Source organism: Coturnix japonica, chromosome 1, assembly GCF_054131305.1.
Source record: "Coturnix japonica strain WE chromosome 1, WE-NBRP24, whole genome shotgun sequence".
In the NCBI taxonomy this organism is placed as follows: domain Eukaryota; kingdom Metazoa; phylum Chordata; class Aves; order Galliformes; family Phasianidae; genus Coturnix; species Coturnix japonica.
The window spans coordinates 169227842-169252541 of NC_140663.1; the positions used below are offsets into that span (position 1 = coordinate 169227842).

The 24700-nt window shown below is 50.7% G+C and overlaps 2 protein-coding genes across 7 annotated transcripts in view; one reads left to right on the forward strand and one right to left on the reverse strand.

The window, feature by feature from the left end:
• The window catches only part of SLC36A4 (solute carrier family 36 member 4), a 104733-nt gene that overhangs the window by 54144 nt on the left and 25889 nt on the right, over positions 1-24700 (forward strand). For 2 of the 6 annotated variants that reach the window (XM_085536485.1, XM_085536487.1), the window contains exons 11-12: positions 2631-2708; positions 3498-4964. The exons of 3 other annotated variants lie outside the window; for them this stretch is intronic. In XM_085536485.1, the coding sequence (XP_085392611.1) occupies positions 2631-2659 (29 nt within the window). In that variant the 3' untranslated portion in view covers positions 2660-2708; positions 3498-4964. Of the gene's footprint in view, positions 1-2630; positions 2725-3497; positions 4965-24700 lie in introns of those variants that run through there. One more of the 6 variants, XM_085536486.1, reaches the window with a different exon arrangement.
• Positions 8261-10954, reverse strand: LOC146762858 (uncharacterized). The gene has a single exon (XM_085536483.1). It carries the CDS (start codon positions 10243-10245, stop codon positions 8473-8475), a length of 1773 nt encoding a protein of 590 aa, XP_085392609.1. The 5' UTR covers positions 10246-10954; the 3' UTR covers positions 8261-8472.

The following is a 24700-nucleotide window of genomic DNA, read 5'->3' on the forward strand; positions in this document are numbered from 1 at the left end:
GAAGTGGCAGAGATTCCTGTCTGCAGTTAGCAATAGCCCTGACTATCTTCCTGGATGAAAGCAGAGAATTAAGACCTCGAGAACAGGACTGTGGCATCACAGCATTTTTCAATCTGTCAGTTTGTCTATAAGCACAGTTGGCTGTGCCTGTAGGCTTCAGTTCTTAATTTTGCACGATGAACCATCAGGATTTTGCGGGTCAGTTGCGGAATTAACATCATTGAAGGAATGCTTAAAGCTACGCTGTAAACAGAAACCTTGAATTTCACACTGACCTCAGCTGCAGAAATCAGGCATTTCAATGATATGCCCAGCCTTGTTGGTTTGTTCAATACATAGCTTTAACAGCATTTACACCACACTGACAGTTTGCAGGGTAATTGCTGTGGAAGCTGGCAAATAGATTGCTTTGCTAATCCAGTTCAGAGAAAAGAATCACAGGTATTGATTGAAACATTTAAAGGAGTAATGACTTGTAGCAAGTGCAGCACCAGTTTTTGGCAATAAATAAATCTGAATTTCTCGTTGCTTGTTACTCCCTGTGCTTCTTCTAAGTTATCTGCCTTTAACAGATTAAGAAAGCTACCTGGAAATTTTGCTTTTAAACTGTTTCCATGAAATAAGTACTGCTACACTTTTTGGTGTTGGCTAGGAAGTTTGTGAAAGCCTGTGTAAGCAGAAGGAAGCCTGTTGATGTATATGTTTCTTAAGTTGAAACTGTGGTATGTGACTTCAGGTTTTTGTTTAGGAGGCAAGATGAAAACTATGCTAAGTGTTTTGCATCTTAATTAATTCCATCATCTAGATGATGAATGTTTACCAAAACACTGTCCAATGAAATGAGGGAATAGTATTTTTAATGTTAGTGATGTTGGTTGGCCTTTTTTTTCCTGTTGACTAAATACATTTGCATGAAAGATAAACATGTATAGTCCCAAAGGTTTTTGTATGACCACAAAACTGTAAATGCTGAAGAACTGATAGACTTCTGTCTGGTGAAGTTGCAGTTATTAAACAAAAGAAGTTGAATATACTAAGAACGTGAAGTTTTGTATGATTCTGGGGTTCTACTCAAATCTACCTTCAGCTTGTTCTATCTGGAGCAATTATCTGCTTCTCCTATGAAGCTCTCAAGTCCAGAAGCCATGAAATCAAGGTTACCTGTAAAGCCTTGATTCCTCCTGTGATCTAAAGATTGTATTTCATGTTCTTTGTACAAATACATGTTTGTATGACGTTGTACCCATTACCTATCCCTACATTCTCTTCTGGTTGCCAGATGTCGTGAAAAGTGTTTATATTAAAAATCCCCTGTAAGATCTCCCACTACAGAGCTCTGGGACAGCAAAATCAATACAGTGAGGACAGGCTGATGGAATTGGAGCTCTTTGGCCTGGAGAAGAGAAGGCTCCAAGGGGACCTTTCTGTGGCTATACGGTACCTGAAGGGGGCCTACAGGAAAGCTAGGGAGGGACTTTCTACAAGGGCATGTAGTGACAGCATGAGGGGAAATTGCTTTAAACTGGAAAAGGGCAGATTTAGATTAGATATAAGGAGGAAATTTTTTACTGTGAGGGTGGTGATGCACTGGCACAAGTTGCCCAGCGAGGCTGTGGATGTCCCCTCCCTGGAAGCATTCAAGGCCAGGCTGGATGGGGCTGTGAGCAGCCTGGTCTGGAGGAAGGTGACCTTGCCTATAGCAGGGAGGCTGGAGCTTCATTATTTTAAAGGTACCTTCCAACCCAGACCATTCCATGATTCTATGAGCTCTTTCAGTTTAGGGGTGCTTCATCTGTAATTGGTACAGCTAAAATAGGTAAGTTTTTTATCTTCAAATTGAATTTTGCTCATTAATTGAAATATCTCACATTGAATGGGATTGATATTTTAATCCCAATCCAAGTCACAGGAGTTTGTCTGGGTAAAATGCAGTATGCTTTTATTTTCAGCAGAGGCTTACGAACCAAAATGAATAGATTTATCAAGCTTTATATTTTCTTCCCGTCTATGTTTGACTTTTAGGCGTTGAGTTTTATCATCATCCTCCACAAAAATCAAATTATATTACTACATTTATTTTCTTCTAGTATAGGTCAATCAGGTCACTTCTCAAATTGTTCCTATTGTCTGTTCTGCCTTCTGATCTACTTGGCAGCCCTAACTTCTCCTTTCTCTAGTTTTTCAGTATCTTTTTGTAATAAAGATACAAGGAAGCGGTTTTATGGTTTGATGGTGCTGCCTGAGTGGCACGTAGTTTTGACTGTGTGGCAACACTCTGATGTTCAGAGTGTAAGAATGTATGAGGTAATGTGAGATTTCTTAAGTGAAAAATAGTTAATACCAAGTACTTTTAAAGGGTTGGTTCCAGGATATCTGCACAATATGCATGATCACAAAGGCTCTGATCTTTCAATTAGTTTGTATTATTTTTGTATATTCATTTGATAAAAGCATAAGTATTTAATAGCAGTAATTACGAAGCTTTTGGTATTTCTGAATATGTGTCTGTCAAGAAAACTAGCAGATGGCACCTTATTTCTAGACATGGAGAGGCAAATCTCCACTGAGTGTGTGTGTGACAGCATGGGGTTGGTGTGTTAGCAAATGCTCTTTGGTATTATTTATTTTAGGGTGCAGGGTGGGCAGTTACTTCAGTTGAAATTCCAGGCAGTCTACAGAGAAGACAACACCTAAATCTCATTTCTAAGGTAATTCTCAAACTGATTACTGAGTATTTAATTAAATTGTAAAGGAAAATGAAAACTACCTTCTTCTGTAGTGCTATCCTGTGGTTTACGTTAAAAGTGGTTGTTCTTTTTTTCCCCCCTGTGTTTGTGATATCCTTTGGTAGAAGCTTGAGTAGCAGCTGGGACTTCCAAGTTCTGCTGTACTATTGTTACTTTACCAACATCTCCAATGTAAAAATTTAGCTTATTTGTATTGTTGTTGAGTGTCACCAAACTGCAACTACTACAGTGCACGTTGCCTTCCTCCGAGATAAGACATAGCTGTGCAGCGCTAACGTGCTGATTGCAGCTTCTCAGGCATTTCAGGCTGCTCCTGTATGCTTAACTAACAGATATTTTCTGAAAGTATGGCTCTAGCAGCACCACTAAATTTCAGACTGTGCTGGTTTTTGTTTTATTCCATTTAATACTGTAGTTTTATACAGGAAGAGATTTTCTTGAGATTGATTTTTGCGTGCTTGGATGGAGAAACAAAATTGTTTTGGATACTTTTCAGCCTTATAACTGAAATGTTTCATTTTTAATGTACGATTTAATGGGCAGCTCGATGATAATGTAGAACTGGACTGCCTTTTTATTTCTGACGCTATCGTGCAAGACTAACAAGATGTGAGACTGCTTAGCATTGAAGTAAGCAACTATGTTTGTGCAACTGCTACGTCTCCTGTTAGCTGCTTACGGGTGATTATAAAAAATCTGTGTAAAGTTTATTCAGTGGTAACATTAATAATATAAATCTTCTCCTTGCAGTCTGCCTGTGTTTCTCTGCTGATGTTTCTTTACAAGAAAATCCTGCTGAAGTCAAAAGAGGTTCCCTTTCACCTGAAGGCAAAAGGGATTTACTGGAAGGAAGGAATGTGTGAAATAAAATTGTGTTTTTATGTGGCACTTAGCATAGGAAACTCCTGCCATAGTTTATGTGTTAGATGTCCAAATATTAATCATCGGTGTCTCATTATCACGGTCATTATTACTCTGATATTTTCCTTCCCTGAGAATCATTACTTTCTCTTTTGTGTTTCAACCTCATTTCATCTCCATGTCTGTAACTGCAACTATTCAGCTCTTCTGGAAAAGCAGAGTTAAGGCCAGAGACTGGAATCAGTCAGTGCGCTGCTGTTTTCAGCTGCTCATAGTGACGCAGCTTTGTGTTTGTCTTAACGCACTGAAGTGAGAGTGAGAAGCTTACAAGTACTAAAACTTGTCTGTTCAGATGGAACAGTGAAGTATGTTTCCTTACCAATCTAAATGAAAATTTTGGCAGAAAGTCATTTAAGCAGTTATAGGGCTGTATGATTCAATGTTTAACTGTCTCTCTGGGTACATCATCTTGCTGCTTCTGCAACTCCTGCTCAGATGGTTTCTCTTCATCTTTTGATGATATATTACCTGGGGAGGAAATTCAGCTGGGGCTTTTTATCACATTTAAGTTTTCAAGTAGAGAAAGAGATAGAAACAAAATGATGCTTAATTTTACTTAAAAGTCACTTCATATGCTTAATTTAGTAACAAGATAGCACGAAAAGCTTACGTTTATTTACTGTCTTTGATATTGTAAAGAGAAACAAGGAGGGCTTAATTGAGGTGGTAGATGGAATAGTGCAAGCTATTAAGCTACTTCAGTTCTGTTTGCTAAAATATGGAGTTTTGCTTCATTCCTTACTTTTTTGTTGCTTTGTATTTACATTGGAGAAGTATACAGAAAAAATTCATCTGCAGTGCCAGTTTGTACCTTGCAGAGTAGAGCATTTATTTTTAGTTTATTACAGCAGGCAGCAAAGATGTTGTTGCTCAACTGTAGCTGAAGTGGATCTGTTGGCCTTCAGAAATCCGGCTGCTGTGTTAGAAGCCTAAAGCAAATTGTATGTCCTGCTTAAAGATTTAAGGCATCAGTGACCGAGTCTGTAAGAATAACTGTTTTATCTGTGTTTCCCGGTGGAAAGCTGGAAGTTTGTTTCCAGTCTGACAACTTAGAATAAGATCCTCAGTCACTTTGGATAGGTACATGAGATAGACTTCTGTTGAGATTCTGCTTGGGACCTCAGCTCTGTTTATTAAGAACATCTAAATTCTCTCCATGACATAAATTTTGACTGATGGTGTGCCCCACATTTGTTTTTTAATTGAAGCCTGAACCAGTAGGTCAAATTTTTGTTCACCCAGGTCTTTGCTCTCCTGCAATGTGTCTATTCTAGTAAAAGACATTCTGGGTTTTGGAATTGAATGTATAGACTTTTCTAAGAATCATAGAATCATAGAATGGCTTGGGTTAAAAGGGACCACAAGGATCATCAAGTTCCTGCTGCAGGTAGGGCTGCCAGTCTTCATATCTAATATTAGACCATGCTGCCCAGGCTCCCATCCAACCTGGCCTTGAACACCCCCAGGAGTGGGGCATTCACAACCTCTCTGGGCAGCCTGTGCCAGCACCTCACCACTCATAATAAAGAACTTCCCCTGAATCACAGAATCACAGAATGACCCGGCTTGGAAGGGACCTCAAGGATCATGTAGTTCCAACCCCCCTGCCTAGCAGGGCCACCAAACATACACAATTACTAGATCAGGTTGCCCAGGGCCCTGTCCAACCTGGCCTTGAACACCTCCAAGGACGGGGCATCCACAACCTTCCTGGGCAGCCTGTTCCAGGGCCTAACCACTCTCCTAGTGAAGAACTTCCCCCCAACATCCAACCTAAATCTTCCCTCTTTTAACTTAAAACCATTTCCCCGTGTCCTGCTATTGTCAGCCCTTTCGAAGTGTTTACTCCCCTCCTGGGAGTAAGTTCCCTTCAGGCGGCAATGAGGTCACCCCGCAACCTTCTCTTCTCCAGGCTGAACAAACCCAGCTCCCTCAGCCTGTCCTCATAGGGGAGGTGCTCCAGCCCCCTGATCATCTTCGTGGCCCTCCTCTGGACCCTTTCCAAAATCTCCATGTCTTTTTTGTACTGAGGGCTCCACACCTGGACACAGTATGAAAGATGGGGCCTCACAAGAGCCGAGTAGAGAGGGACAATCACCTCCCTATCCCTGCTGACCACCCCTCTCCTGATGGAGCCCAGGATCCCATTTGCTTTCCAGGCTGCCAGAGCGCACTGCTGGCTCATGTTGAGTCTTTGGTCCATCAGGACCCCCAGGTCCTTCTCTGCCGAGCTGCTCTCAAGGACCACTCCTCCCAGCCTGTACAGGTGCCTGGGGTTCTTCCGGCCCAAGTGCAAAACCTTGCACTTTGCCGTGTTGAACCTCATTAGGTTCACCTGAGCCCAGCTTTCCAGCCTGTCGAGGTCCCTCTGAATGGCATCCGTTCCTTCCACCGTATCGACCACACCACTCAGCTTGGTGTCGTCAGCAAACTTGCTGAGGGTGCACTCAGTTCCCTCATCGATGTCATTAATAAAGATGTTAAAGAGCACTGGTTCCAGGACAGACCCTTGAGGGACACCGCTCGTTACCGGCCTCCACCTGGACATAGAGCCATTGACAAGGTTGGAAAAGACCTAAAAGATCATCCAGTCCAACCGTTCACCTATTACCAATAGCTTCCACTAAACCATGTCCCTCAACACAACATCAGATTGTTCACTTGAACACTCCCATTGTCAGTGACTCTACCACCTCCCTGGGCAGTCCATTCCAGTGCCTGACCACCCTTTCTGAGAAGTAATACTTCCCACTGTCCAGCTTGAATCTCCCCTGCCGCAGCTTGAAACCATTCCCTCTGGTGCTATCACTAATGACACGAGAGAAGAGGCCGACCCCCAGCTCACTACAGCCTCCCTTCAGGAAGTTATAGAGAGCAATAAGGTCTCCCCTGAGCCTCCTCTTCTCCAGGCTGAACATTCCCAGCTCCTTCAGCCTCTCTCTCCTCATGAGGTCTGTGCTCCAGACCCCTCACCAGCTTTGTTGCTCTCCTTCGAACACATTCCAGGGCCTCAGTGTCTTTCTAGCAGTGACCGGCCCTAATAAGAGAGGTGCTCCAGGCCCTTGATCATCTTCATGGCCATCCGCTGGACTCTTTCCAGGAGGTCGCTGTCTTTTTTGTACCAGGGAGCCCAGAACTGGACGCAGTACTCCAGCTGAGTCCTGACCTGGGCAGAGTAGAGGGGGAGGATCACTTCCCTTCACCTGCTGGTCATGTACCTTTTAATGCACTGCAGGATCCCATTGGCCTCCGTGGGCATCAGGGCACAGTTCTGGCTCATGACCAACCTGTTGTCCGTGTGGACTGCCAGGTTTCTCATCACAGAGCTCCTCTCCAGCAGGTCATGTGCCAACCTGTAGCTGTGGATATATGTTCTGAGGTGCAAGAGTCCATTCTTGTTTTGGTTAGCCTCATGTAATAGAATCATGGAATCATAGAATGTCCTGGGTGGAAAAGGACCACAATGATCATCCAGTTTCAGCCCCCTGATATGTGCAGGGTCGCCAACCAAAAGATCAGGCTGTCCAGAGCCACTTCCAGCCTGGCCTTGAATGCCTCCGGGGATGGGGCATCCACAGTGTCCCTGGGCAACCTGTTCCACAGTGCGTCACCACCCTCTGTGTGAAAAACTTCCTCCTAATATCTCACCTAAATCTCCCCTGTCTCAGTCTCAAACCATTCCCTCTTCTTCTGTCACTACCCAGCCTCATAAACAGTCCTTCCCCCTCCTGTTTATATGCTCCTCTCGTGTACTGGAAGGCCACAAAGTGGTCTCCACAGACCCTTCACCAAGCTCATCTGTTTCCTTAATCTTGCATTCCACTATCATACTTAGAAAACTAGTATGTTCTCCCTTAGCTCGTTGCTTCAGTTTTGTTGTTGGGCCCATCTCCGTACCTTTTCACCACCTCCCTTCCCCCTTTCCTGGTTCCTGGGTTTGTTTGTCCCTCTGCCCCATTAGTCACAGAACCGGGCTGCACTGGGCTGGAACCGTGACAGCGCCCCAGTGCCCCAGAGTCCCGTTCGACTGCCCACAGGCTTCTGGCAGTGACTTCATGGCTGCCGGCCTGAACTACCAGTCAGCAGTAATAATCAGAGGGACGAACCAGAGCAGGGAGTCTGAGCCGCCGCGCCTCAGGGCCTCCTTGCGTGTCCCAGCAGCTCTTGCTGTGGTGTTTTGTCGCCGTTGTCCCTTTCTGGGAAGGCTCCTTTGGTGTGAGCCTCCACTATGAAGCTGATGCGCACGGGATCTTGGCCAAACTGGCCCAGCCGTGGATTCCCAGTGTGCCCTGGATGTTTCCCAGCGCGCTGCAGGACTCACAGAACCTCCCCGTGTGCTCTGGGGGACGCTGCATTCCCTCAGTGGGACGTGGGCTCCCGCTCAGGATGTGCTCTCTCCCCCTGAGGCACGGCTGTCTGTGGGCACCTCAGAGCCACCGATGCCTCTTTTCCCCCGGCCCAGCGCCCTTCCTCCTCCCCAGGCGCGTGCCCCCAAACCCAGCACAGCAGCACTCTCCTGCAGCAATGCCTTTCGTGCTGCCGCTGTGCCGGACCCACTGCCACCACAATGACACAGGCTGCAGAGATGTTGATGTTGTTAATTAATAATTTTAATTTTAATTATAATTTAGAGATTAAGTTTAACGAAATTATAATTATAATGAAATTAGATGCCAGATGGTAAATGCAGGTGAAAATCTGGGAGAGGTTGTTGTTCACCCAGTGGAAGATGTTGTTGTTCACCAAGTGGAAGATGTCCCCATGGTTTGCTCCGTGCTTGATGTCTTAGCTTTCCCTGGTGTTTTCACAGTCTTAGCACGATTCTGCCGACTGCCTTCAGCAGCTTCCACGCACCCCAGAATTGTGCGAGTTCTATGCACATACAGCCTGTCCAGCTTTGCTTACAGACGCCGTAGTGGTGTTTCACGGTGTCGAGCAAGCTGGAGGCTTTCTGCTCGGTGTGTGGGGACTGCTGCTTTGGGCCCTCTGGAGCAGAACTCTCGCTGACCCTGTGCGGGACCAATCTGGGGTGTGGAAAAAGGCCAATCCAGAAGGGCCAGTTGCAGGCACGGCAATCAGCACTGATGGGCAGGCTCTCCTCAGGATGCACAAGTAGTTTGTCTCCATTCCCAGGACAGGTGGTTAGTCCAATCCGGCAGAGCCATCTGGAGATCAGACTCTTGGTCTCAACCGGGCTGTGCTCCTCAGGAATGGCGTGGTTTTTGTTCTTGTCCTCGGTCTTGGTGGGGCATGTGGTTAATCCAATCCGGCAGAGCCATCTGGAGATCAGACTCTTGGTCTCAACCGGGCTGTGCTCCTCAGGAATGGCGTGGTTTTTGTTCTTGTCCTCGGTCTTGGTGGGGCATGTGGTTAGTCCAATCCAGCAGAGCCAGTTGGAGGTCTGGCTCTTGGTCTCAATGGGATGCTGCTCCTCTCGAAGCACCGGGTTGTTGTTCCTGTCCTCGATCTTGATCGGGCAGGTAGTTAGTCCAAGCCAGCAGCGCCAGATGGAAGTCTGGCTCTTGGTCTCAATGGGACTATTCTCCTCAGGAAGTACCTGGATTTTGTTCCTGTCCTCAATCTTGGTGGGGTATGTGGATAGTCCAAACCAGAAGCGCCAGTTGGATTTCCAGCTCTTGATCTCAACTGGGCTGTGCTCCTCTGGAAGGATCTGTTTGTTGTTGTCATCCTCAGTCTTGGTGGAGCAGGCAGTTAGGCCAAACCAGCAGACCCAGCTGGAGGTCTGGCTCTTGGTGTCAGCCGGTCTCTGCTCCTTTGGAAGGACCTGGTTGCTGTTCCTGTCCTCGATCTTGGTGGGGCAGGTAGTTAGCCCAAACCGGCAGAGCCAGCCAGGGGTCTGGCTCTTGGTTTGAACTGGACGCTGCTCCTCCCGTAGGACCTTGATTTTGTTCCCATCCTCGATCGTGGTGGGGCAGGTGGTTAGTCCAAACCAGCAGGCCCAGCTAGAGGTTTGACTCTTGGTCTCAACTGGGCTCTGCTCTTTGGGAAGCACCTGGTTGTTGTTCCCATCGTCGTCGATCTTGGTGGGACACGTGATCAGGCCAAACCTGCAGACCCACCTGGAGGTCTGGCTCTTGTTGTCAACCAGGCTCTGTTTCGCTGGAAGGACCTGGTTGCCGTTCCCGTCCTCGATCTTGGTGGGGCAGGTAGTTAGCCCAAGCCAGCAGAGCCAGCCAGAGGTCTGGCTCTTGATTTCAGCCGTAAGCTGTTCCTCTGGAAGGGCCTGATTGCTGTTCCCATCCTCGGTCTTGGTGGAGCAGGTGGTAAGGCCAAACCTGCAGAGCCAGCCAGAGGTCTGGCTCTTGGTTTCAGCCGGACGCTGCTCCTCCTGAAGGACCTGGATTTTGTTCCCGTCCTTGATCTTGGTGGGACAGGCGGTTAGGCCAAACCAGCACAGCCAGCCAGAGGTCTGGCTGTCGGTCTCAATGGGGTGCTGCTCCTCGGGAAGGACCAGCTTTTTGTCCCAATTCCAGGCCCAGCTGGGATAGCTGAAAAAGCCAGTAATTGGAGACATGAAAGTAAGGGAGATGAGGAAGAGAGTCAGGCTGAGCTTCATCCTGTTCTCTCCCAAGGACCACTCTCAACACACAAATGGCTGTCACCAAGAGCAGAGCTCCAGCAGTGACCACCAGGACGGTGAGACCGCCTCACGTGTCTGAGCTGGGGGAGGCAGCCAACGTGACCTGGTAAAGACTGATGTCCTGCCCCGCACTGTGATGTCACAATGCCTTTCCCTGGGTGTGTGCACCCACGCACCCAGCTCAGGGCTGGAGACCCTACGCCCAAATCCCACCTCCCCGTTCCACCTCCCTTTTTTCCAATCCATCTGCACTCTGTGTAATTTTCACTATCAGTCGAGGCTATAGAGTTGTAGAATCATAGAATGGCCTTGGTGGAAAAGGACCACAACCATCATCCGTTTTCAACCCCCCAGCTATGTGCAGGGTCACCAGCCATCTGACCAGGCTGCCCCGAGCCACATCCAGCCTGGCCTTGAATGCCTCCAGGGATGGGGCATCCACAACCTCTTTGGGCAGCCTGTTCCAGCGCGTTACTACCCTCTGTTCAAAAATCCTTCTCCTACTATGTAACCTAATCCTTTCCTGTCTTAGTTACAAAAAAAAATTCCCCTTTTTCTGTCATTATCCACCCTTGTAAACAGACGTAAACAGAAGGTAGGTGCTCCTCTCCCATCCTTTTGACCCCTTCAGTCCAACAGCAGTGAACACTGAGATAATTTGCTGTAGTTATTTGTAGGAAAGAAAATAAAAGAATATATGATAACGTTAACCAAGAGATAGGATCCTTTGCTTACATCTCCCATAGCAGTGTCTGTATTTGACTTCTGCATGACCCAGATTCACAGAATTGTAGGGGCTGGAAGGGAGCTCTCCAGATGATTGAGTCCAGCCCACCTGCCAAAGCAGGCTCCCTAGACTAGGTTGCTCAGTTAGGCGTCCGGGTGGGTCTTGAACATCTCCAGACAAGGAGACTCCACAACCTACTTGTGCGGGAGTTCCAGTGCTCTGTCACCCTCACCTTGAAGACATTCTTGTGCACGTGTGTACAGAACTTCCTATTTTGGCCGTTTCCGAGTGTCCTATCACCACGCGCGGCTGAAAGGAGCTTGGCCACGTTCCTTTCATAGAATCACAGAATCACAGAATGACCCGGCTTGGAAGGGACCTCAAGGATCGTGTAGTTCCAACCCCCCTGCCTAGCAGGGCCGCCAAACATACACATTTACTAGATCAGGTTGCCCAGGGCCCTGTCCAACCTGGTCTTGAACACCTCCAAGGACAGGGCATCCACAACCTCCCTGGGCAGCCTGTTCCAGGGCCTAACCACTCTCCTAGTGAAGAACTTCCCCCTAACATCCAACCTACATCTTCCCTCTTTTAACTTAAAACCATTTCCCCGTGTCCTGCTATTGTCAGCCCTTTCGAAGTGTTTACTCCCCTCCTGGGAGTAAGTTCCCTTCAGGCGGCAATGAGGTCACCCCGCAACCTTCTCTTCTCTAGGCTGAACAAGCCCAACTCCCTCAGCCTGTCCTCATAGGGGAGGTGCTCCAGCCCCCTGATCATCTTCGTGGCCCTCCTCTGGACCCTTTCCAAAATCTCCATGTCTTTTTTGTACTGAGGGCTCCACACCTGGACACAGTATGAAAGATGGGGCCTCACAAGAGCCGAGTAGAGAGGGACAATCACCTCCCTATCCCTGCTGACCACCCCTCTCCTGATGGAGCCCAGGATCCCATTTGCTTTCCAGGCTGCCAGAGCGCACTGCTGGCTCATGTTGAGTCTTTGGTCCATCAGGACCCCCAGGTCCTTCTCTGCCGAGCTGCTCTCAAGGACCACTCCTCCCAGCCTGTACAGGTGCCTGGGGTTCTTCCGGCCCAAGTGCAAAACCTTGCACTTTGCCGTGTTGAACCTCATTAGGTTCACCTGAGCCCAGCTTTCCAGCCTGTCGAGGTCCCTCTGAATGGCATCCGTTCCTTCCACCGTATCGACCACACCACTCAGCTTGGTGTCGTCAGCAAACTTGCTGAGGGTGCACTCAGTTCCCTCATCGATGTCATTAATAAAGATGTTAAAGAGCACTGGTTCCAGGACAGACCCTTGAGGGACACCGCTCGTTACCGGCCTCCACCTGGACATAGAGCCATTGACAAGGTTGGAAAAGACCTAAAAGATCATCCAGTCCAACCGTTCACCTATTACCAATAGCTTCCACTAAACCATGTCCCTCAACACAACATCAGATTGTTCACTTGAACACTCCCATTGTCAGTGACTCTACCACCTCCCTGGGCAGTCCATTCCAGTGCCTGACCACCCTTTCTGAGAAGTAATACTTCCCACTGTCCAGCTTGAATCTCCCCTGCCGCAGCTTGAAACCATTCCCTCTGGTGCTATCACTAATGACACGAGAGAAGAGGCCGACCCCCAGCTCACTACAGCCTCCCTTCAGGAAGTTATAGAGAGCAATAAGGTCTCCCCTGAGCCTCCTCTTCTCCAGGCTGAACATTCCCAGCTCCTTCAGCCTCTCTCTCCTCATGAGGTCTGTGCTCCAGACCCCTCACCAGCTTTGTTGCTCTCCTTCGAACACATTCCAGGGCCTCAGTGTCTTTCTAGCAGTGACCGGCCCTAATAAGAGAGGTGCTCCAGGCCCTTTATCATCTTCATGGCCATCCGCTGGACTCTTTCCAGGAGGTCGCTGTCTTTTTTGTACCAGGGAGCCCAGAACTGGACGCAGTACTCCAGCTGAGTCCTGACCTGGGCAGAGTAGAGGGGGAGGATCACTTCCCTTCACCTGCTGGTCATGTACCTTTTAATGCACTGCAGGATCCCATTGGCCTCCGTGGGCATCAGGGCACAGTTCTGGCTCATGACCAACCTGTTGTCCGTGTGGACTGCCAGGTTTCTCATCACAGAGCTCCTCTCCAGCAGGTCATGTGCCAACCTGTAGCTGTGGATATATGTTCTGAGGTGCAAGAGTCCATTCTTGTTTTGGTTAGCCTCATGTAATAGAATCATGGAATCATAGAATGTCCTGGGTGGAAAAGGACCACAATGATCATCCAGTTTCAGCCCCCTGATATGTGCAGGGTCGCCAACCAAAAGATCAGGCTGTCCAGAGCCACTTCCAGCCTGGCCTTGAATGCCTCCGGGGATGGGGCATCCACAGTGTCCCTGGGCAACCTGTTCCACAGTGCGTCACCACCCTCTGTGTGAAAAACTTCCTCCTAATATCTCACCTAAATCTCCCCTGTCTCAGTCTCAAACCATTCCCTCTTCTTCTGTCACTACCCAGCCTCATAAACAGTCCTTCCCCCTCCTGTTTATATGCTCCTCTCGTGTACTGGAAGGCCACAAAGTGGTCTCCACAGACCCTTCACCAAGCTCATCTGTTTCCTTAATCTTGCATTCCACTATCATACTTAGAAAACTAGTATGTTCTCCCTTAGCTCGTTGCTTCAGTTTTGTTGTTGGGCCCATCTCCGTACCTTTTCACCACCTCCCTTCCCCCTTTCCTGGTTCCTGGGTTCGTTTGTCCCTCTGCCCCATTAGTCACAGAACCGGGCTGCACTGGGCTGGAACCGTGACAGCGCCCCAGTGCCCCAGAGTCCCGTTCGACTGCCCACAGGCTTCTGGCAGCGACTTCATGGCTGCCGGCCTGAACTACCAGTCAGCAGTAATAATCAGAGGGACGAACCAGAGCAGGGAGTCTGAGCCGCCGCGCCTCAGGGCCTCCTTGCGTGTCCCAGCAGCTCTTGCTGTGGTGTTTTGTCGCCGTTGTCCCTTTCTGGGAAGGCTCCTTTGGTGTGAGCCTCCACTATGAAGCTGATGCGCACGGGATCTTGGCCAAACTGGCCCAGCTGTGGATTCCCAGTGTGCCCTGGATGCTTCCCAGCGCGCTGCGGGACTCACAGAACCTCCCCGTGTGCTCTGGGGGACGCTGCATTCCCTCAGTGGGACGTGGGCTCCCGCTCAGGATGTGCTCTCTCCCCCTGAGGCACGGCTGTCTGTGGGTACCTCAGAGCCACCGATGCCTCTTTTCCCCCGGCCCAGCGCCCTTCCTCCTCCCCAGGCGCGTGCCCCCAAACCCCGCACAGCAGCACTCTCCTGCAGCAATGCCTTTCGTGCTGCCGCTGTGCCGGACCCACTGCCACCACAATGACACAGGCTGCAGAGATGTTGATGTTGTTAATTAATAATTTTAATTTTAATTATAATTTAGAGATTAAGTTTAACGAAATTATAATGAAATTAGATGCCAGATGGTAAATGCAGGTGAAAATCTGGGAGATGTTGTTGTTCACCAAGTGGAAGATGTCCCCATGGTTTGCTCCGTGCTTGATGTCTTAGCTTTCCCTGGTGTTTTCACAGTCTTAGCACGATTCTGCCGACTGCCTTCAGCAGCTTCCACGCACCCCAGAATTGTGCGAGTTCTATGCACATACAGCCTGTCCAGCTTTGCTTACAGACGCCGTAGTGGTGTTTCACGGTGTCGAGCAAGCTGGAGGCTTTCTGCTCGGTGTGTGGGGACTGCTGCTTTGGGCCCTCTGGAGCAGAACTCTCGCTGACCCTGTGCGGGACCAATCTGGGGTGTGGAAAAAGGCCAATCCAGAAGGGCCAGTTGCAGGCACGGCAATCAGCACTGATGGGCAGGCTCTCCTCAGGATGCACAAGTACTTTGTCTCCATTCCCAGGACAGGTGGTTAGTCCAATCCGGCAGAGCCATCTGGAGATCAGACTCTTGGTCTCAACCGGGCTGTGCTCCTCAGGAATGGCGTGGTTTTTGTTCTTGTCCTCGGTCTTGGTGGGGCATGTGGTTAATCCAATCCGGCAGAGCCATCTGGAGATCAGACTCTTGGTCTCAACCGGGCTGTGCTCCTCAGGAATGGCGTGGTTTTTGTTCTTGTCCTCGGTCTTGGTGGGGCATGTGGTTACTCCAATCCAGCAGAGCCAGTTGGAGGTCTGGCTCTTGGTCTCAATGGGATGCTGCTCCTCTCGAAGCACCGGGTTGTTGTTCCTGTCCTCGATCTTGATCGGGCAGGTAGTTAGTCCAAGCCAGCAGCGCCAGATGGAAGTCTGGCTCTTGGTCTCAATGGGACTATTCTCCTCAGGAAGTACCTGGATTTTGTTCCTGTCCTCAATCTTGGTGGGGTATGTGGATAGTCCAAACCAGAAGCGCCAGTTGGATTTCCAGCTCTTGATCTCAACTGGGCTGTGCTCCTCTGGAAGGATCTGTTTGTTGTTGTCATCCTCAGTCTTGGTGGAGCAGGCAGTTAGGCCAAACCAGCAGACCCAGCTGGAGGTCTGGCTCTTGGTGTCAGCCGGTCTCTGCTCCTTTGGAAGGACCTGGTTGCTGTTCCTGTCCTCGATCTTGGTGGGGCAGGTAGTTAGCCCAAACCGGCAGAGCCAGCCAGGGGTCTGGCTCTTGGTTTGAACTGGACGCTGCTCCTCCCGTAGGACCTTGATTTTGTTCCCATCCTCGATCGTGGTGGGGCAGGTGGTTAGTCCAAACCAGCAGGCCCAGCTAGAGGTTTGACTCTTGGTCTCAACTGGGCTCTGCTCTTTGGGAAGCACCTGGTTGTTGTTCCCATCGTCGTCGATCTTGGTGGGACACGTGATCAGGCCAAACCTGCAGACCCACCTGGAGGTCTGGCTCTTGTTGTCAACCAGGCTCTGTTTCGCTGGAAGGACCTGGTTGCCGTTCCCGTCCTCGATCTTGGTGGGGCAGGTAGTTAGCCCAAGCCAGCAGAGCCAGCCAGAGGTCTGGCTCTTGATTTCAGCCGTAAGCTGTTCCTCTGGAAGGGCCTGATTGCTGTTCCCATCCTCGGTCTTGGTGGAGCAGGTGGTAAGGCCAAACCTGCAGAGCCAGCCAGAGGTCTGGCTCTTGGTTTCAGCCGGACGCTGCTCCTCCTGAAGGACCTGGATTTTGTTCCCGTCCTTGATCTTGGTGGGACAGGCGGTTAGGCCAAACCAGCACAGCCAGCCAGAGGTCTGGCTGTCGGTCTCAATGGGGTGCTGCTCCTCGGGAAGGACCAGCTTTTTGTCCCAATTCCAGGCCCAGCTGGGATAGCTGAAAAAGCCAGTAATTGGAGACATGAAAGTAAGGGAGATGAGGAAGAGAGTCAGGCTGAGCTTCATCCTGTTCTCTCCCAAGGACCACTCTCAACACACAAATGGCTGTCACCAAGAGCAGAGCTCCAGCAGTGACCACCAGGACGGTGAGACCGCCTCACGTGTCTGAGCTGGGGGAGGCAGCCAACGTGACCTGGTAAAGACTGATGTCCTGCCCCGCACTGTGATGTCACAATGCCTTTCCCTGGGTGTGTGCACCCACGCACCCAGCTCAGGGCTGGAGACCCTACGCCCAAATCCCACCTCCCCGTTCCACCTCCCTTTTTTCCAATCCATCTGCACTCTGTGTAATTTTCACTATCAGTCGAGGCTATAGAGTTGTAGAATCATAGAATGGCCTTGGTGGAAAAGGACCACAACCATCATCCGTTTTCAACCCCCCAGCTATGTGCAGGGTCACCAGCCATCTGACCAGGCTGCCCCGAGCCACATCCAGCCTGGCCTTGAATGCCTCCAGGGATGGGGCATCCACAACCTCTTTGGGCAGCCTGTTCCAGCGCGTTACTACCCTCTGTTCAAAAATCCTTCTCCTACTATGTAACCTAATCCTTTCCTGTCTTAGTTACAAAAAAAAATTCCCCTTTTTCTGTCATTATCCACCCTTGTAAACAGACGTAAACAGAAGGTAGGTGCTCCTCTCCCATCCTTTTGACCCCTTCAGTCCAACAGCAGTGAACACTGAGATAATTTGCTGTAGTTATTTGTAGGAAAGAAAATAAAAGAATATATGATAACGTTAACCAAGAGATAGGATCCTTTGCTTACATCTCCCATAGCAGTGTCTGTATTTGACTTCTACATGACCCAGATTCACAGAATTGTAGGGGCTGGAAGGGAGCTCTCCAGATGATTGAGTCCAGCCCACCTGCCAAAGCAGGCTCCCTAGACTAGGTTGCTCAGTTAGGCGTCCGGGCGGGTCTTGAACATCTCCAGACAAGGAGACTCCACAACCTACTTGTGCGGGAGTTCCAGTGCTCTGTCACCCTCACCTTGAAGACATTCTTGTGCACGTGTGTACAGAACTTCCTATTTTGGCCGTTTCCCAGTGTCCTATCACCACGCGCGGCTGAAGGGAGCTTGGCCACGTTCCTTTCATAGAATCACAGAATCACAGAATGACCCGGCTTGGAAGGGACCTCAAGGATCGTGTAGTTCCAACCCCCCTGCCTAGCAGGGCCGCCAAACATACACATTTACTAGATCAGGTTGCCCAGGGCCCTGTCCAACCTGGTCTTGAACACCTCCAAGGACAGGGCATCCACAACCTCCCTGGGCAGCCTGTTCCAGGGCCTAACCACTCTCCTAGTGAAGAACTTCCCCCTAACATCCAACCTACATCTTCCCTCTTTTAACTTAAAACCATTTCCCCGTGTCCTGCTATTGTCAGCCCTTTCGAAGTGTTTACTCCCCTCCTGGGAGTAAGTTCCCTTCAGGCGGCAATGAGGTCACCCCGCAACCTTCTCTTCTCTAGGCTGAACAAGCCCAACTCCCTCAGCCTGTCCTCATAGGGGAGGTGCTCCAGCCCCCTGATCATCTTCGTGGCCCTCCTCTGGACCCTTTCCAAAATCTCCATGTCTTTTTTGTACTGAGGGCTCCACACCTGGACACAGTATGAAAGATGGGGCCTCACAAGAGCCGAGTAGAGAGGGACAATCACCTCCCTATCCCTGCTGACCACCCCTCTCCTGATGGAGCCCAGGATCCCATTTGCTTTCCAGGCTGCCAGAGCGCACTGCTGGCTCATGTTGAGTCTTTGGTCCATCAGGACCCCCAGGTCCTTCTCTGCCGAGCTGCTCTCAAGGACCACTCCTCCCAGCCTGTACAGGTGCCTGGGGTTCTTCCGGCCCAAGTGCAAAACCTTGCACTTTGCCGTGTTGAACCTCATTAGGTTCACCTGAGCCCAGCTTTCCAGCCTGTCGAGGTCCCTCTGAATGGCATCCGTTCCTTCCACCGTATCGACCACACCACTCAGCTTGGTGTCGTCAGCAAACTTGCTGAGGGTGCACTCAGTTCCCTCATCGATGTCATTAATAAAGATGTTAAAGAGCACTGGTTCCAGGACAGACCCTTGAGGGACACCGCTCGTTACCGGCCTCCACCTGGACATAGAGCCATTGACAAGGTTGGAAAAGACCTAAAAGATCATCCAGTCCAACCGTTCACCTATTACCAATAGCTTCCACTAAACCATGTCCCTCAACACAACATCAGATTGTTCACTTGAACACTCCCATTGTCAGTGACTCTACCACCTCCCTGGGCAGTCCATTCCAGTGCCTGACCACCCTTTCTGAGAAGTAATACTTCCCACTGTCCAGCTTGAATCTCCCCTGCCGCAGCTTGAAACCATTCCCTCTGGTGCTATCACTAATGACACGAGAGAAGAGGCCGACCCCCAGCTCACTACAGCCTCCCTTCAGGAAGTTATAGAGAGCAATAAGGTCTCCCCTGAGCCTCCTCTTCTCCAGGCTGAACATTCCCAGCTCCTTCAGCCTCTCTCTCCTCATGAGGTCTGTGCTCCAGACCCCTCACCAGCTTTGTTGCTCTCCTTCGAACACATTCCAGGGCCTCAGTGTCTTTCTAGCAGTGACCGGCCCTAATAAGAGAGGTGCTCCAGGCCCTTGATCATCTTCATGGCCATCCGCTGGACTCTTTCCAGGAGGTCGCTGTCTTTTTTGTACCAGGGAGCCCAGAACTGGACGCAGTACTCCAGCTGAGTCCTGACCTGGGCAGAGTAGAGGGGGAGGATCACTTCCCTTCACCTGCTGGTCATGTACCTTTTAATGCACTGCAGGATCCCATTGGCCTCCGTGGGCATCAGGGCACAGTTCTGGCTCATGACCAACCTGTTGTCCGTGTGGACTGCCAGGTTTCTCATCACAGAGCTCCTCTCCAGCAGGTCATGTGCCAACCTGTAGCTGTGGATATATGTTCTGAGGTGCAAGAGTCCATTCTTGTTTTGGTTAGCCTCATGTAATAGAATCATGGAATCATAGAATGTCCTGGGTGGAAAAGGACCACAATGATCATCCAGTTTCAGCCCCCTGATATGTGCAGGGTCGCCAACCAAAAGATCAGGCTGTCCAGAGCCACTTCCAGCCTGGCCTTGAATGCCTCCGGGGATGGGGCATCCACAGTGTCCCTGGGCAACCTGTTCCAGTGCGTCACCACCCTCTGTGTGAAAAACTTCCTCCTAATATCTCACCTAAATCTCCCCTGTCTCAGTCTCAAACCATTCCCTCTTCTTCTGTCACTACCCAGCCTCATAAACAGTCCTTCCCCCTCCTGTTTATATGCTCCTCTCGTGTACTGGAAGGCCACAAAGTGGTCTCCACAGACCCTTCACCAAGCTCATCTGTTTCCTTAATCTTGCATTCCACTATCATACTTAGAAAACTAGTATGTTCTCCCTTAGCTCGTTGCTTCAGTTTTGTTGTTGGGCCCATCTCCGTACCTTTTCACCACCTCCCTTCCCCCTTTCCTGGTTCCTGGGTTCGTTTGTCCCTCTGCCCCATTAGTCACAGAACCGGGCTGCACTGGGCTGGAACCGTGACAGCGCCCCAGTGCCCCAGAGTCCCGTTCGACTGCCCACAGGCTTCTGGCAGCGACTTCATGGCTGCCGGCCTGAACTACCAGTCAGCAGTAATAATCAGAGGGACGAACCAGAGCAGGGAGTCTGAGCCGCCGCGCCTCAGGGCCTCCTTGCGTGTCCCAGCAGCTCTTGCTGTGGTGTTTTGTCGCCGTTGTCCCTTTCTGGGAAGGCTCCTTTGGTGTGAGCCTCCACTATGAAGCTGATGCGCACGGGATCTTGGCCAAACTGGCCCAGCTGTGGATTCCCAGTGTGCCCTGGATGCTTCCCAGCGCGCTGCGGGACTCACAGAACCTCCCCGTGTGCTCTGGGGGACGCTGCATTCCCTCAGTGGGACGTGGGCTCCCGCTCAGGATGTGCTCTCTCCCCCTGAGGCACGGCTGTCTGTGGGCACCTCAGAGCCACCGATGCCTCTTTTCCCCCGGCCCAGCGCCCTTCCTCCTCCCCAGGCGCGTGCCCCCAAACCCCGCACAGCAGCACTCTCCTGCAGCAATGCCTTTCGTGCTGCCGCTGTGCCGGACCCACTGCCACCACAATGACACAGGCTGCAGAGATGTTGATGTTGTTAATTAATAATTTTAATTTTAATTATAATTTAGAGATTAAGTTTAACGAAATTATAATTATAATGAAATTAGATGCCAGATGGTAAATGCAGGTGAAAATCTGGGAGAGGTTGTTGTTCACCCAGTGGAAGATGTTGTTGTTCACCAAGTGGAAGATGTCCCCATGGTTTGCTCCGTGCTTGATGTCTTAGCTTTCCCTGGTGTTTTCACAGTCTTAGCACGATTCTGCCGACTGCCTTCAGCAGCTTCCACGCACCCCAGAATTGTGCGAGTTCTATGCACATACAGCCTGTCCAGCTTTGCTTACAGACGCCGTAGTGGTGTTTCACGGTGTCGAGCAAGCTGGAGGCTTTCTGCTCGGTGTGTGGGGACTGCTGCTTTGGGCCCTCTGGAGCAGAACTCTCGCTGACCCTGTGCGGGACCAATCTGGGGTGTGGAAAAAGGCCAATCCAGAAGGGCCAGTTGCAGGCACGGCAATCAGCACTGATGGGCAGGCTCTCCTCAGGATGCACAAGTACTTTGTCTCCATTCCCAGGACAGGTGGTTAGTCCAATCCGGCAGAGCCATCTGGAGATCAGACTCTTGGTCTCAACCGGGCTGTGCTCCTCAGGAATGGCGTGGTTTTTGTTCTTGTCCTCGGTCTTGGTGGGGCATGTGGTTAATCCAATCCGGCAGAGCCATCTGGAGATCAGACTCTTGGTCTCAACCGGGCTGTGCTCCTCAGGAATGGCGTGGTTTTTGTTCTTGTCCTCGGTCTTGGTGGGGCATGTGGTTACTCCAATCCAGCAGAGCCAGTTGGAGGTCTGGCTCTTGGTCTCAATGGGATGCTGCTCCTCTCGAAGCACCGGGTTGTTGTTCCTGTCCTCGATCTTGATCGGGCAGGTAGTTAGTCCAAGCCAGCAGCGCCAGATGGAAGTCTGGCTCTTGGTCTCAATGGGACTATTCTCCTCAGGAAGTACCTGGATTTTGTTCCTGTCCTCAATCTTGGTGGGGTATGTGGATAGTCCAAACCAGAAGCGCCAGTTGGATTTCCAGCTCTTGATCTCAACTGGGCTGTGCTCCTCTGGAAGGATCTGTTTGTTGTTGTCATCCTCAGTCTTGGTGGAGCAGGCAGTTAGGCCAAACCAGCAGACCCAGCTGGAGGTCTGGCTCTTGGTGTCAGCCGGTCTCTGCTCCTTTGGAAGGACCTGGTTGCTGTTCCTGTCCTCGATCTTGGTGGGGCAGGTAGTTAGCCCAAACCGGCAGAGCCAGCCAGGGGTCTGGCTCTTGGTTTGAACTGGACGCTGCTCCTCCCGTAGGACCTTGATTTTGTTCCCATCCTCGATCGTGGTGGGGCAGGTGGTTAGTCCAAACCAGCAGGCCCAGCTAGAGGTTTGACTCTTGGTCTCAACTGGGCTCTGCTCTTTGGGAAGCACCTGGTTGTTGTTCCCATCGTCGTCGATCTTGGTGGGACACGTGATCAGGCCAAACCTGCAGACCCACCTGGAGGTCTGGCTCTTGTTGTCAACCAGGCTCTGTTTCGCTGGAAGGACCTGGTTGCCGTTCCCGTCCTCGATCTTGGTGGGGCAGGTAGTTAGCCCAAGCCAGCAGAGCCAGCCAGAGGTCTGGCTCTTGATTTCAGCCGTAAGCTGTTCCTCTGGAAGGGCCTGATTGCTGTTCCCATCCTCGGTCTTGGTGGAGCAGGTGGTAAGGCCAAACCTGCAGAGCCAGCCAGAGGTCTGGCTCTTGGTTTCAGCCGGACGCTGCTCCTCCTGAAGGACCTGGATTTTGTTCCCGTCCTTGATCTTGGTGGGACAGGCGGTTAGGCCAAACCAGCACAGCCAGCCAGAGGTCTGGCTGTCGGTCTCAATGGGGTGCTGCTCCTCGGGAAGGACCAGCTTTTTGTCCCAATTCCAGGCCCAGCTGGGATAGCTGAAAAAGCCTGTAATTGGAGACATGAAAGTAAGGGAGATGAGGAAGAGAGTCAGGCTGAGCTTCATCCTGTTCTCTCCCAAGGACCACTCTCAACACACAAATGGCTGTCACCAAGAGCAGAGCTCCAGCAGTGACCACCAGGACGGTGAGACCGCCTCACGTGTCTGAGCTGGGGGAGGCAGCCAACGTGACCTGGTAAAGACTGATGTCCTGCCCCGCACTGTGATGTCACAATGCCTTTCCCTGGGTGTGTGCACCCACGCACCCAGCTCAGGGCTGGAGACCCTACACCCAAATCCCACCTCCCCGTTCCACCTCCCTTTTTTCCAATCCATCTGCACTCTGTGTAATTTTCACTATCAGTCGAGGCTATAGAGTTGTAGAATCATAGAATGGCCTTGGTGGAAAAGGACCACAACCATCATCCGTTTTCAACCCCCCAGCTATGTGCAGGGTCACCAGCCATCTGACCAGGCTGCCCCGAGCCACATCCAGCCTGGCCTTGAATGCCTCCAGGGATGGGGCATCCACAACCTCTTTGGGCAGCCTGTTCCAGCGCGTTACTACCCTCTGTTCAAAAATCCTTCTCCTACTATGTAACCTAATCCTTTCCTGTCTTAGTTACAAAAAAAAATTCCCCTTTTTCTGTCATTATCCACCCTTGTAAACAGACGTAAACAGAAGGTAGGTGCTCCTCTCCCATCCTTTTGACCCCTTCAGTCCAACAGCAGTGAACACTGAGATAATTTGCTGTAGTTATTTGTAGGAAAGAAAATAAAAGAATATATGATAACGTTAACCAAGAGATAGGATCCTTTGCTTACATCTCCCATAGCAGTGTCTGTATTTGACTTCTACATGACCCAGATTCACAGAATTGTAGGGGCTGGAAGGGAGCTCTCCAGATGATTGAGTCCAGCCCACCTGCCAAAGCAGGCTCCCTAGACTAGGTTGCTCAGTTAGGCGTCCGGGCGGGTCTTGAACATCTCCAGACAAGGAGACTCCACAACCTACTTGTGCGGGAGTTCCAGTGCTCTGTCACCCTCACCTTGAAGACATTCTTGTGCACGTGTGTACAGAACTTCCTATTTTGGCCGTTTCCCAGTGTCCTATCACCACGCGCGGCTGAAGGGAGCTTGGCCACGTTCCTTTCATAGAATCACAGAATCACAGAATGACCCGGCTTGGAAGGGACCTCAAGGATCATGTAGTTCCAACCCCCCTGCCTAGCAGGGCCGCCAAACATACACATTTACTAGATCAGGTTGCCCAGGGCCCTGTCCAACCTGGTCTTGAACACCTCCAAGGACAGGGCATCCACAACCTCCCTGGGCAGCCTGTTCCAGGGCCTAACCACTCTCCTAGTGAAGAACTTCCCCCTAACATCCAACCTACATCTTCCCTCTTTTAACTTAAAACCATTTCCCCGTGTCCTGCTATTGTCAGCCCTTTCGAAGTGTTTACTCCCCTCCTGGGAGTAAGTTCCCTTCAGGCGGCAATGAGGTCACCCCGCAACCTTCTCTTCTCTAGGCTGAACAAGCCCAACTCCCTCAGCCTGTCCTCATAGGGGAGGTGCTCCAGCCCCCTGATCATCTTCGTGGCCCTCCTCTGGACCCTTTCCAAAATCTCCATGTCTTTTTTGTACTGAGGGCTCCACACCTGGACACAGTATGAAAGATGGGGCCTTACAAGAGCCGAGTAGAGAGGGACAATCACCTCCCTATCCCTGCTGACCACCCCTCTCCTGATGGAGCCCAGGATCCCATTTGCTTTCCAGGCTGCCAGAGCGCACTGCTGGCTCATGTTGAGTCTTTGGTCCATCAGGACCCCCAGGTCCTTCTCTGCCGAGCTGCTCTCAAGGACCACTCCTCCCAGCCTGTACAGGTGCCTGGGGTTCTTCCGGCCCAAGTGCAAAACCTTGCACTTTGCCGTGTTGAACCTCATTAGGTTCACCTGAGCCCAGCTTTCCAGCCTGTCGAGGTCCCTCTGAATGGCATCCGTTCCTTCCACCGTATCGACCACACCACTCAGCTTGGTGTCGTCAGCAAACTTGCTGAGGGTGCACTCAGTTCCCTCATCGATGTCATTAATAAAGATGTTAAAGAGCACTGGTTCCAGGACAGACCCTTGAGGGACACCGCTCGTTACCGGCCTCCACCTGGACATAGAGCCATTGACAAGGTTGGAAAAGACCTAAAAGATCATCCAGTCCAACCGTTCACCTATTACCAATAGCTTCCACTAAACCATGTCCCTCAACACAACATCAGATTGTTCACTTGAACACTCCCA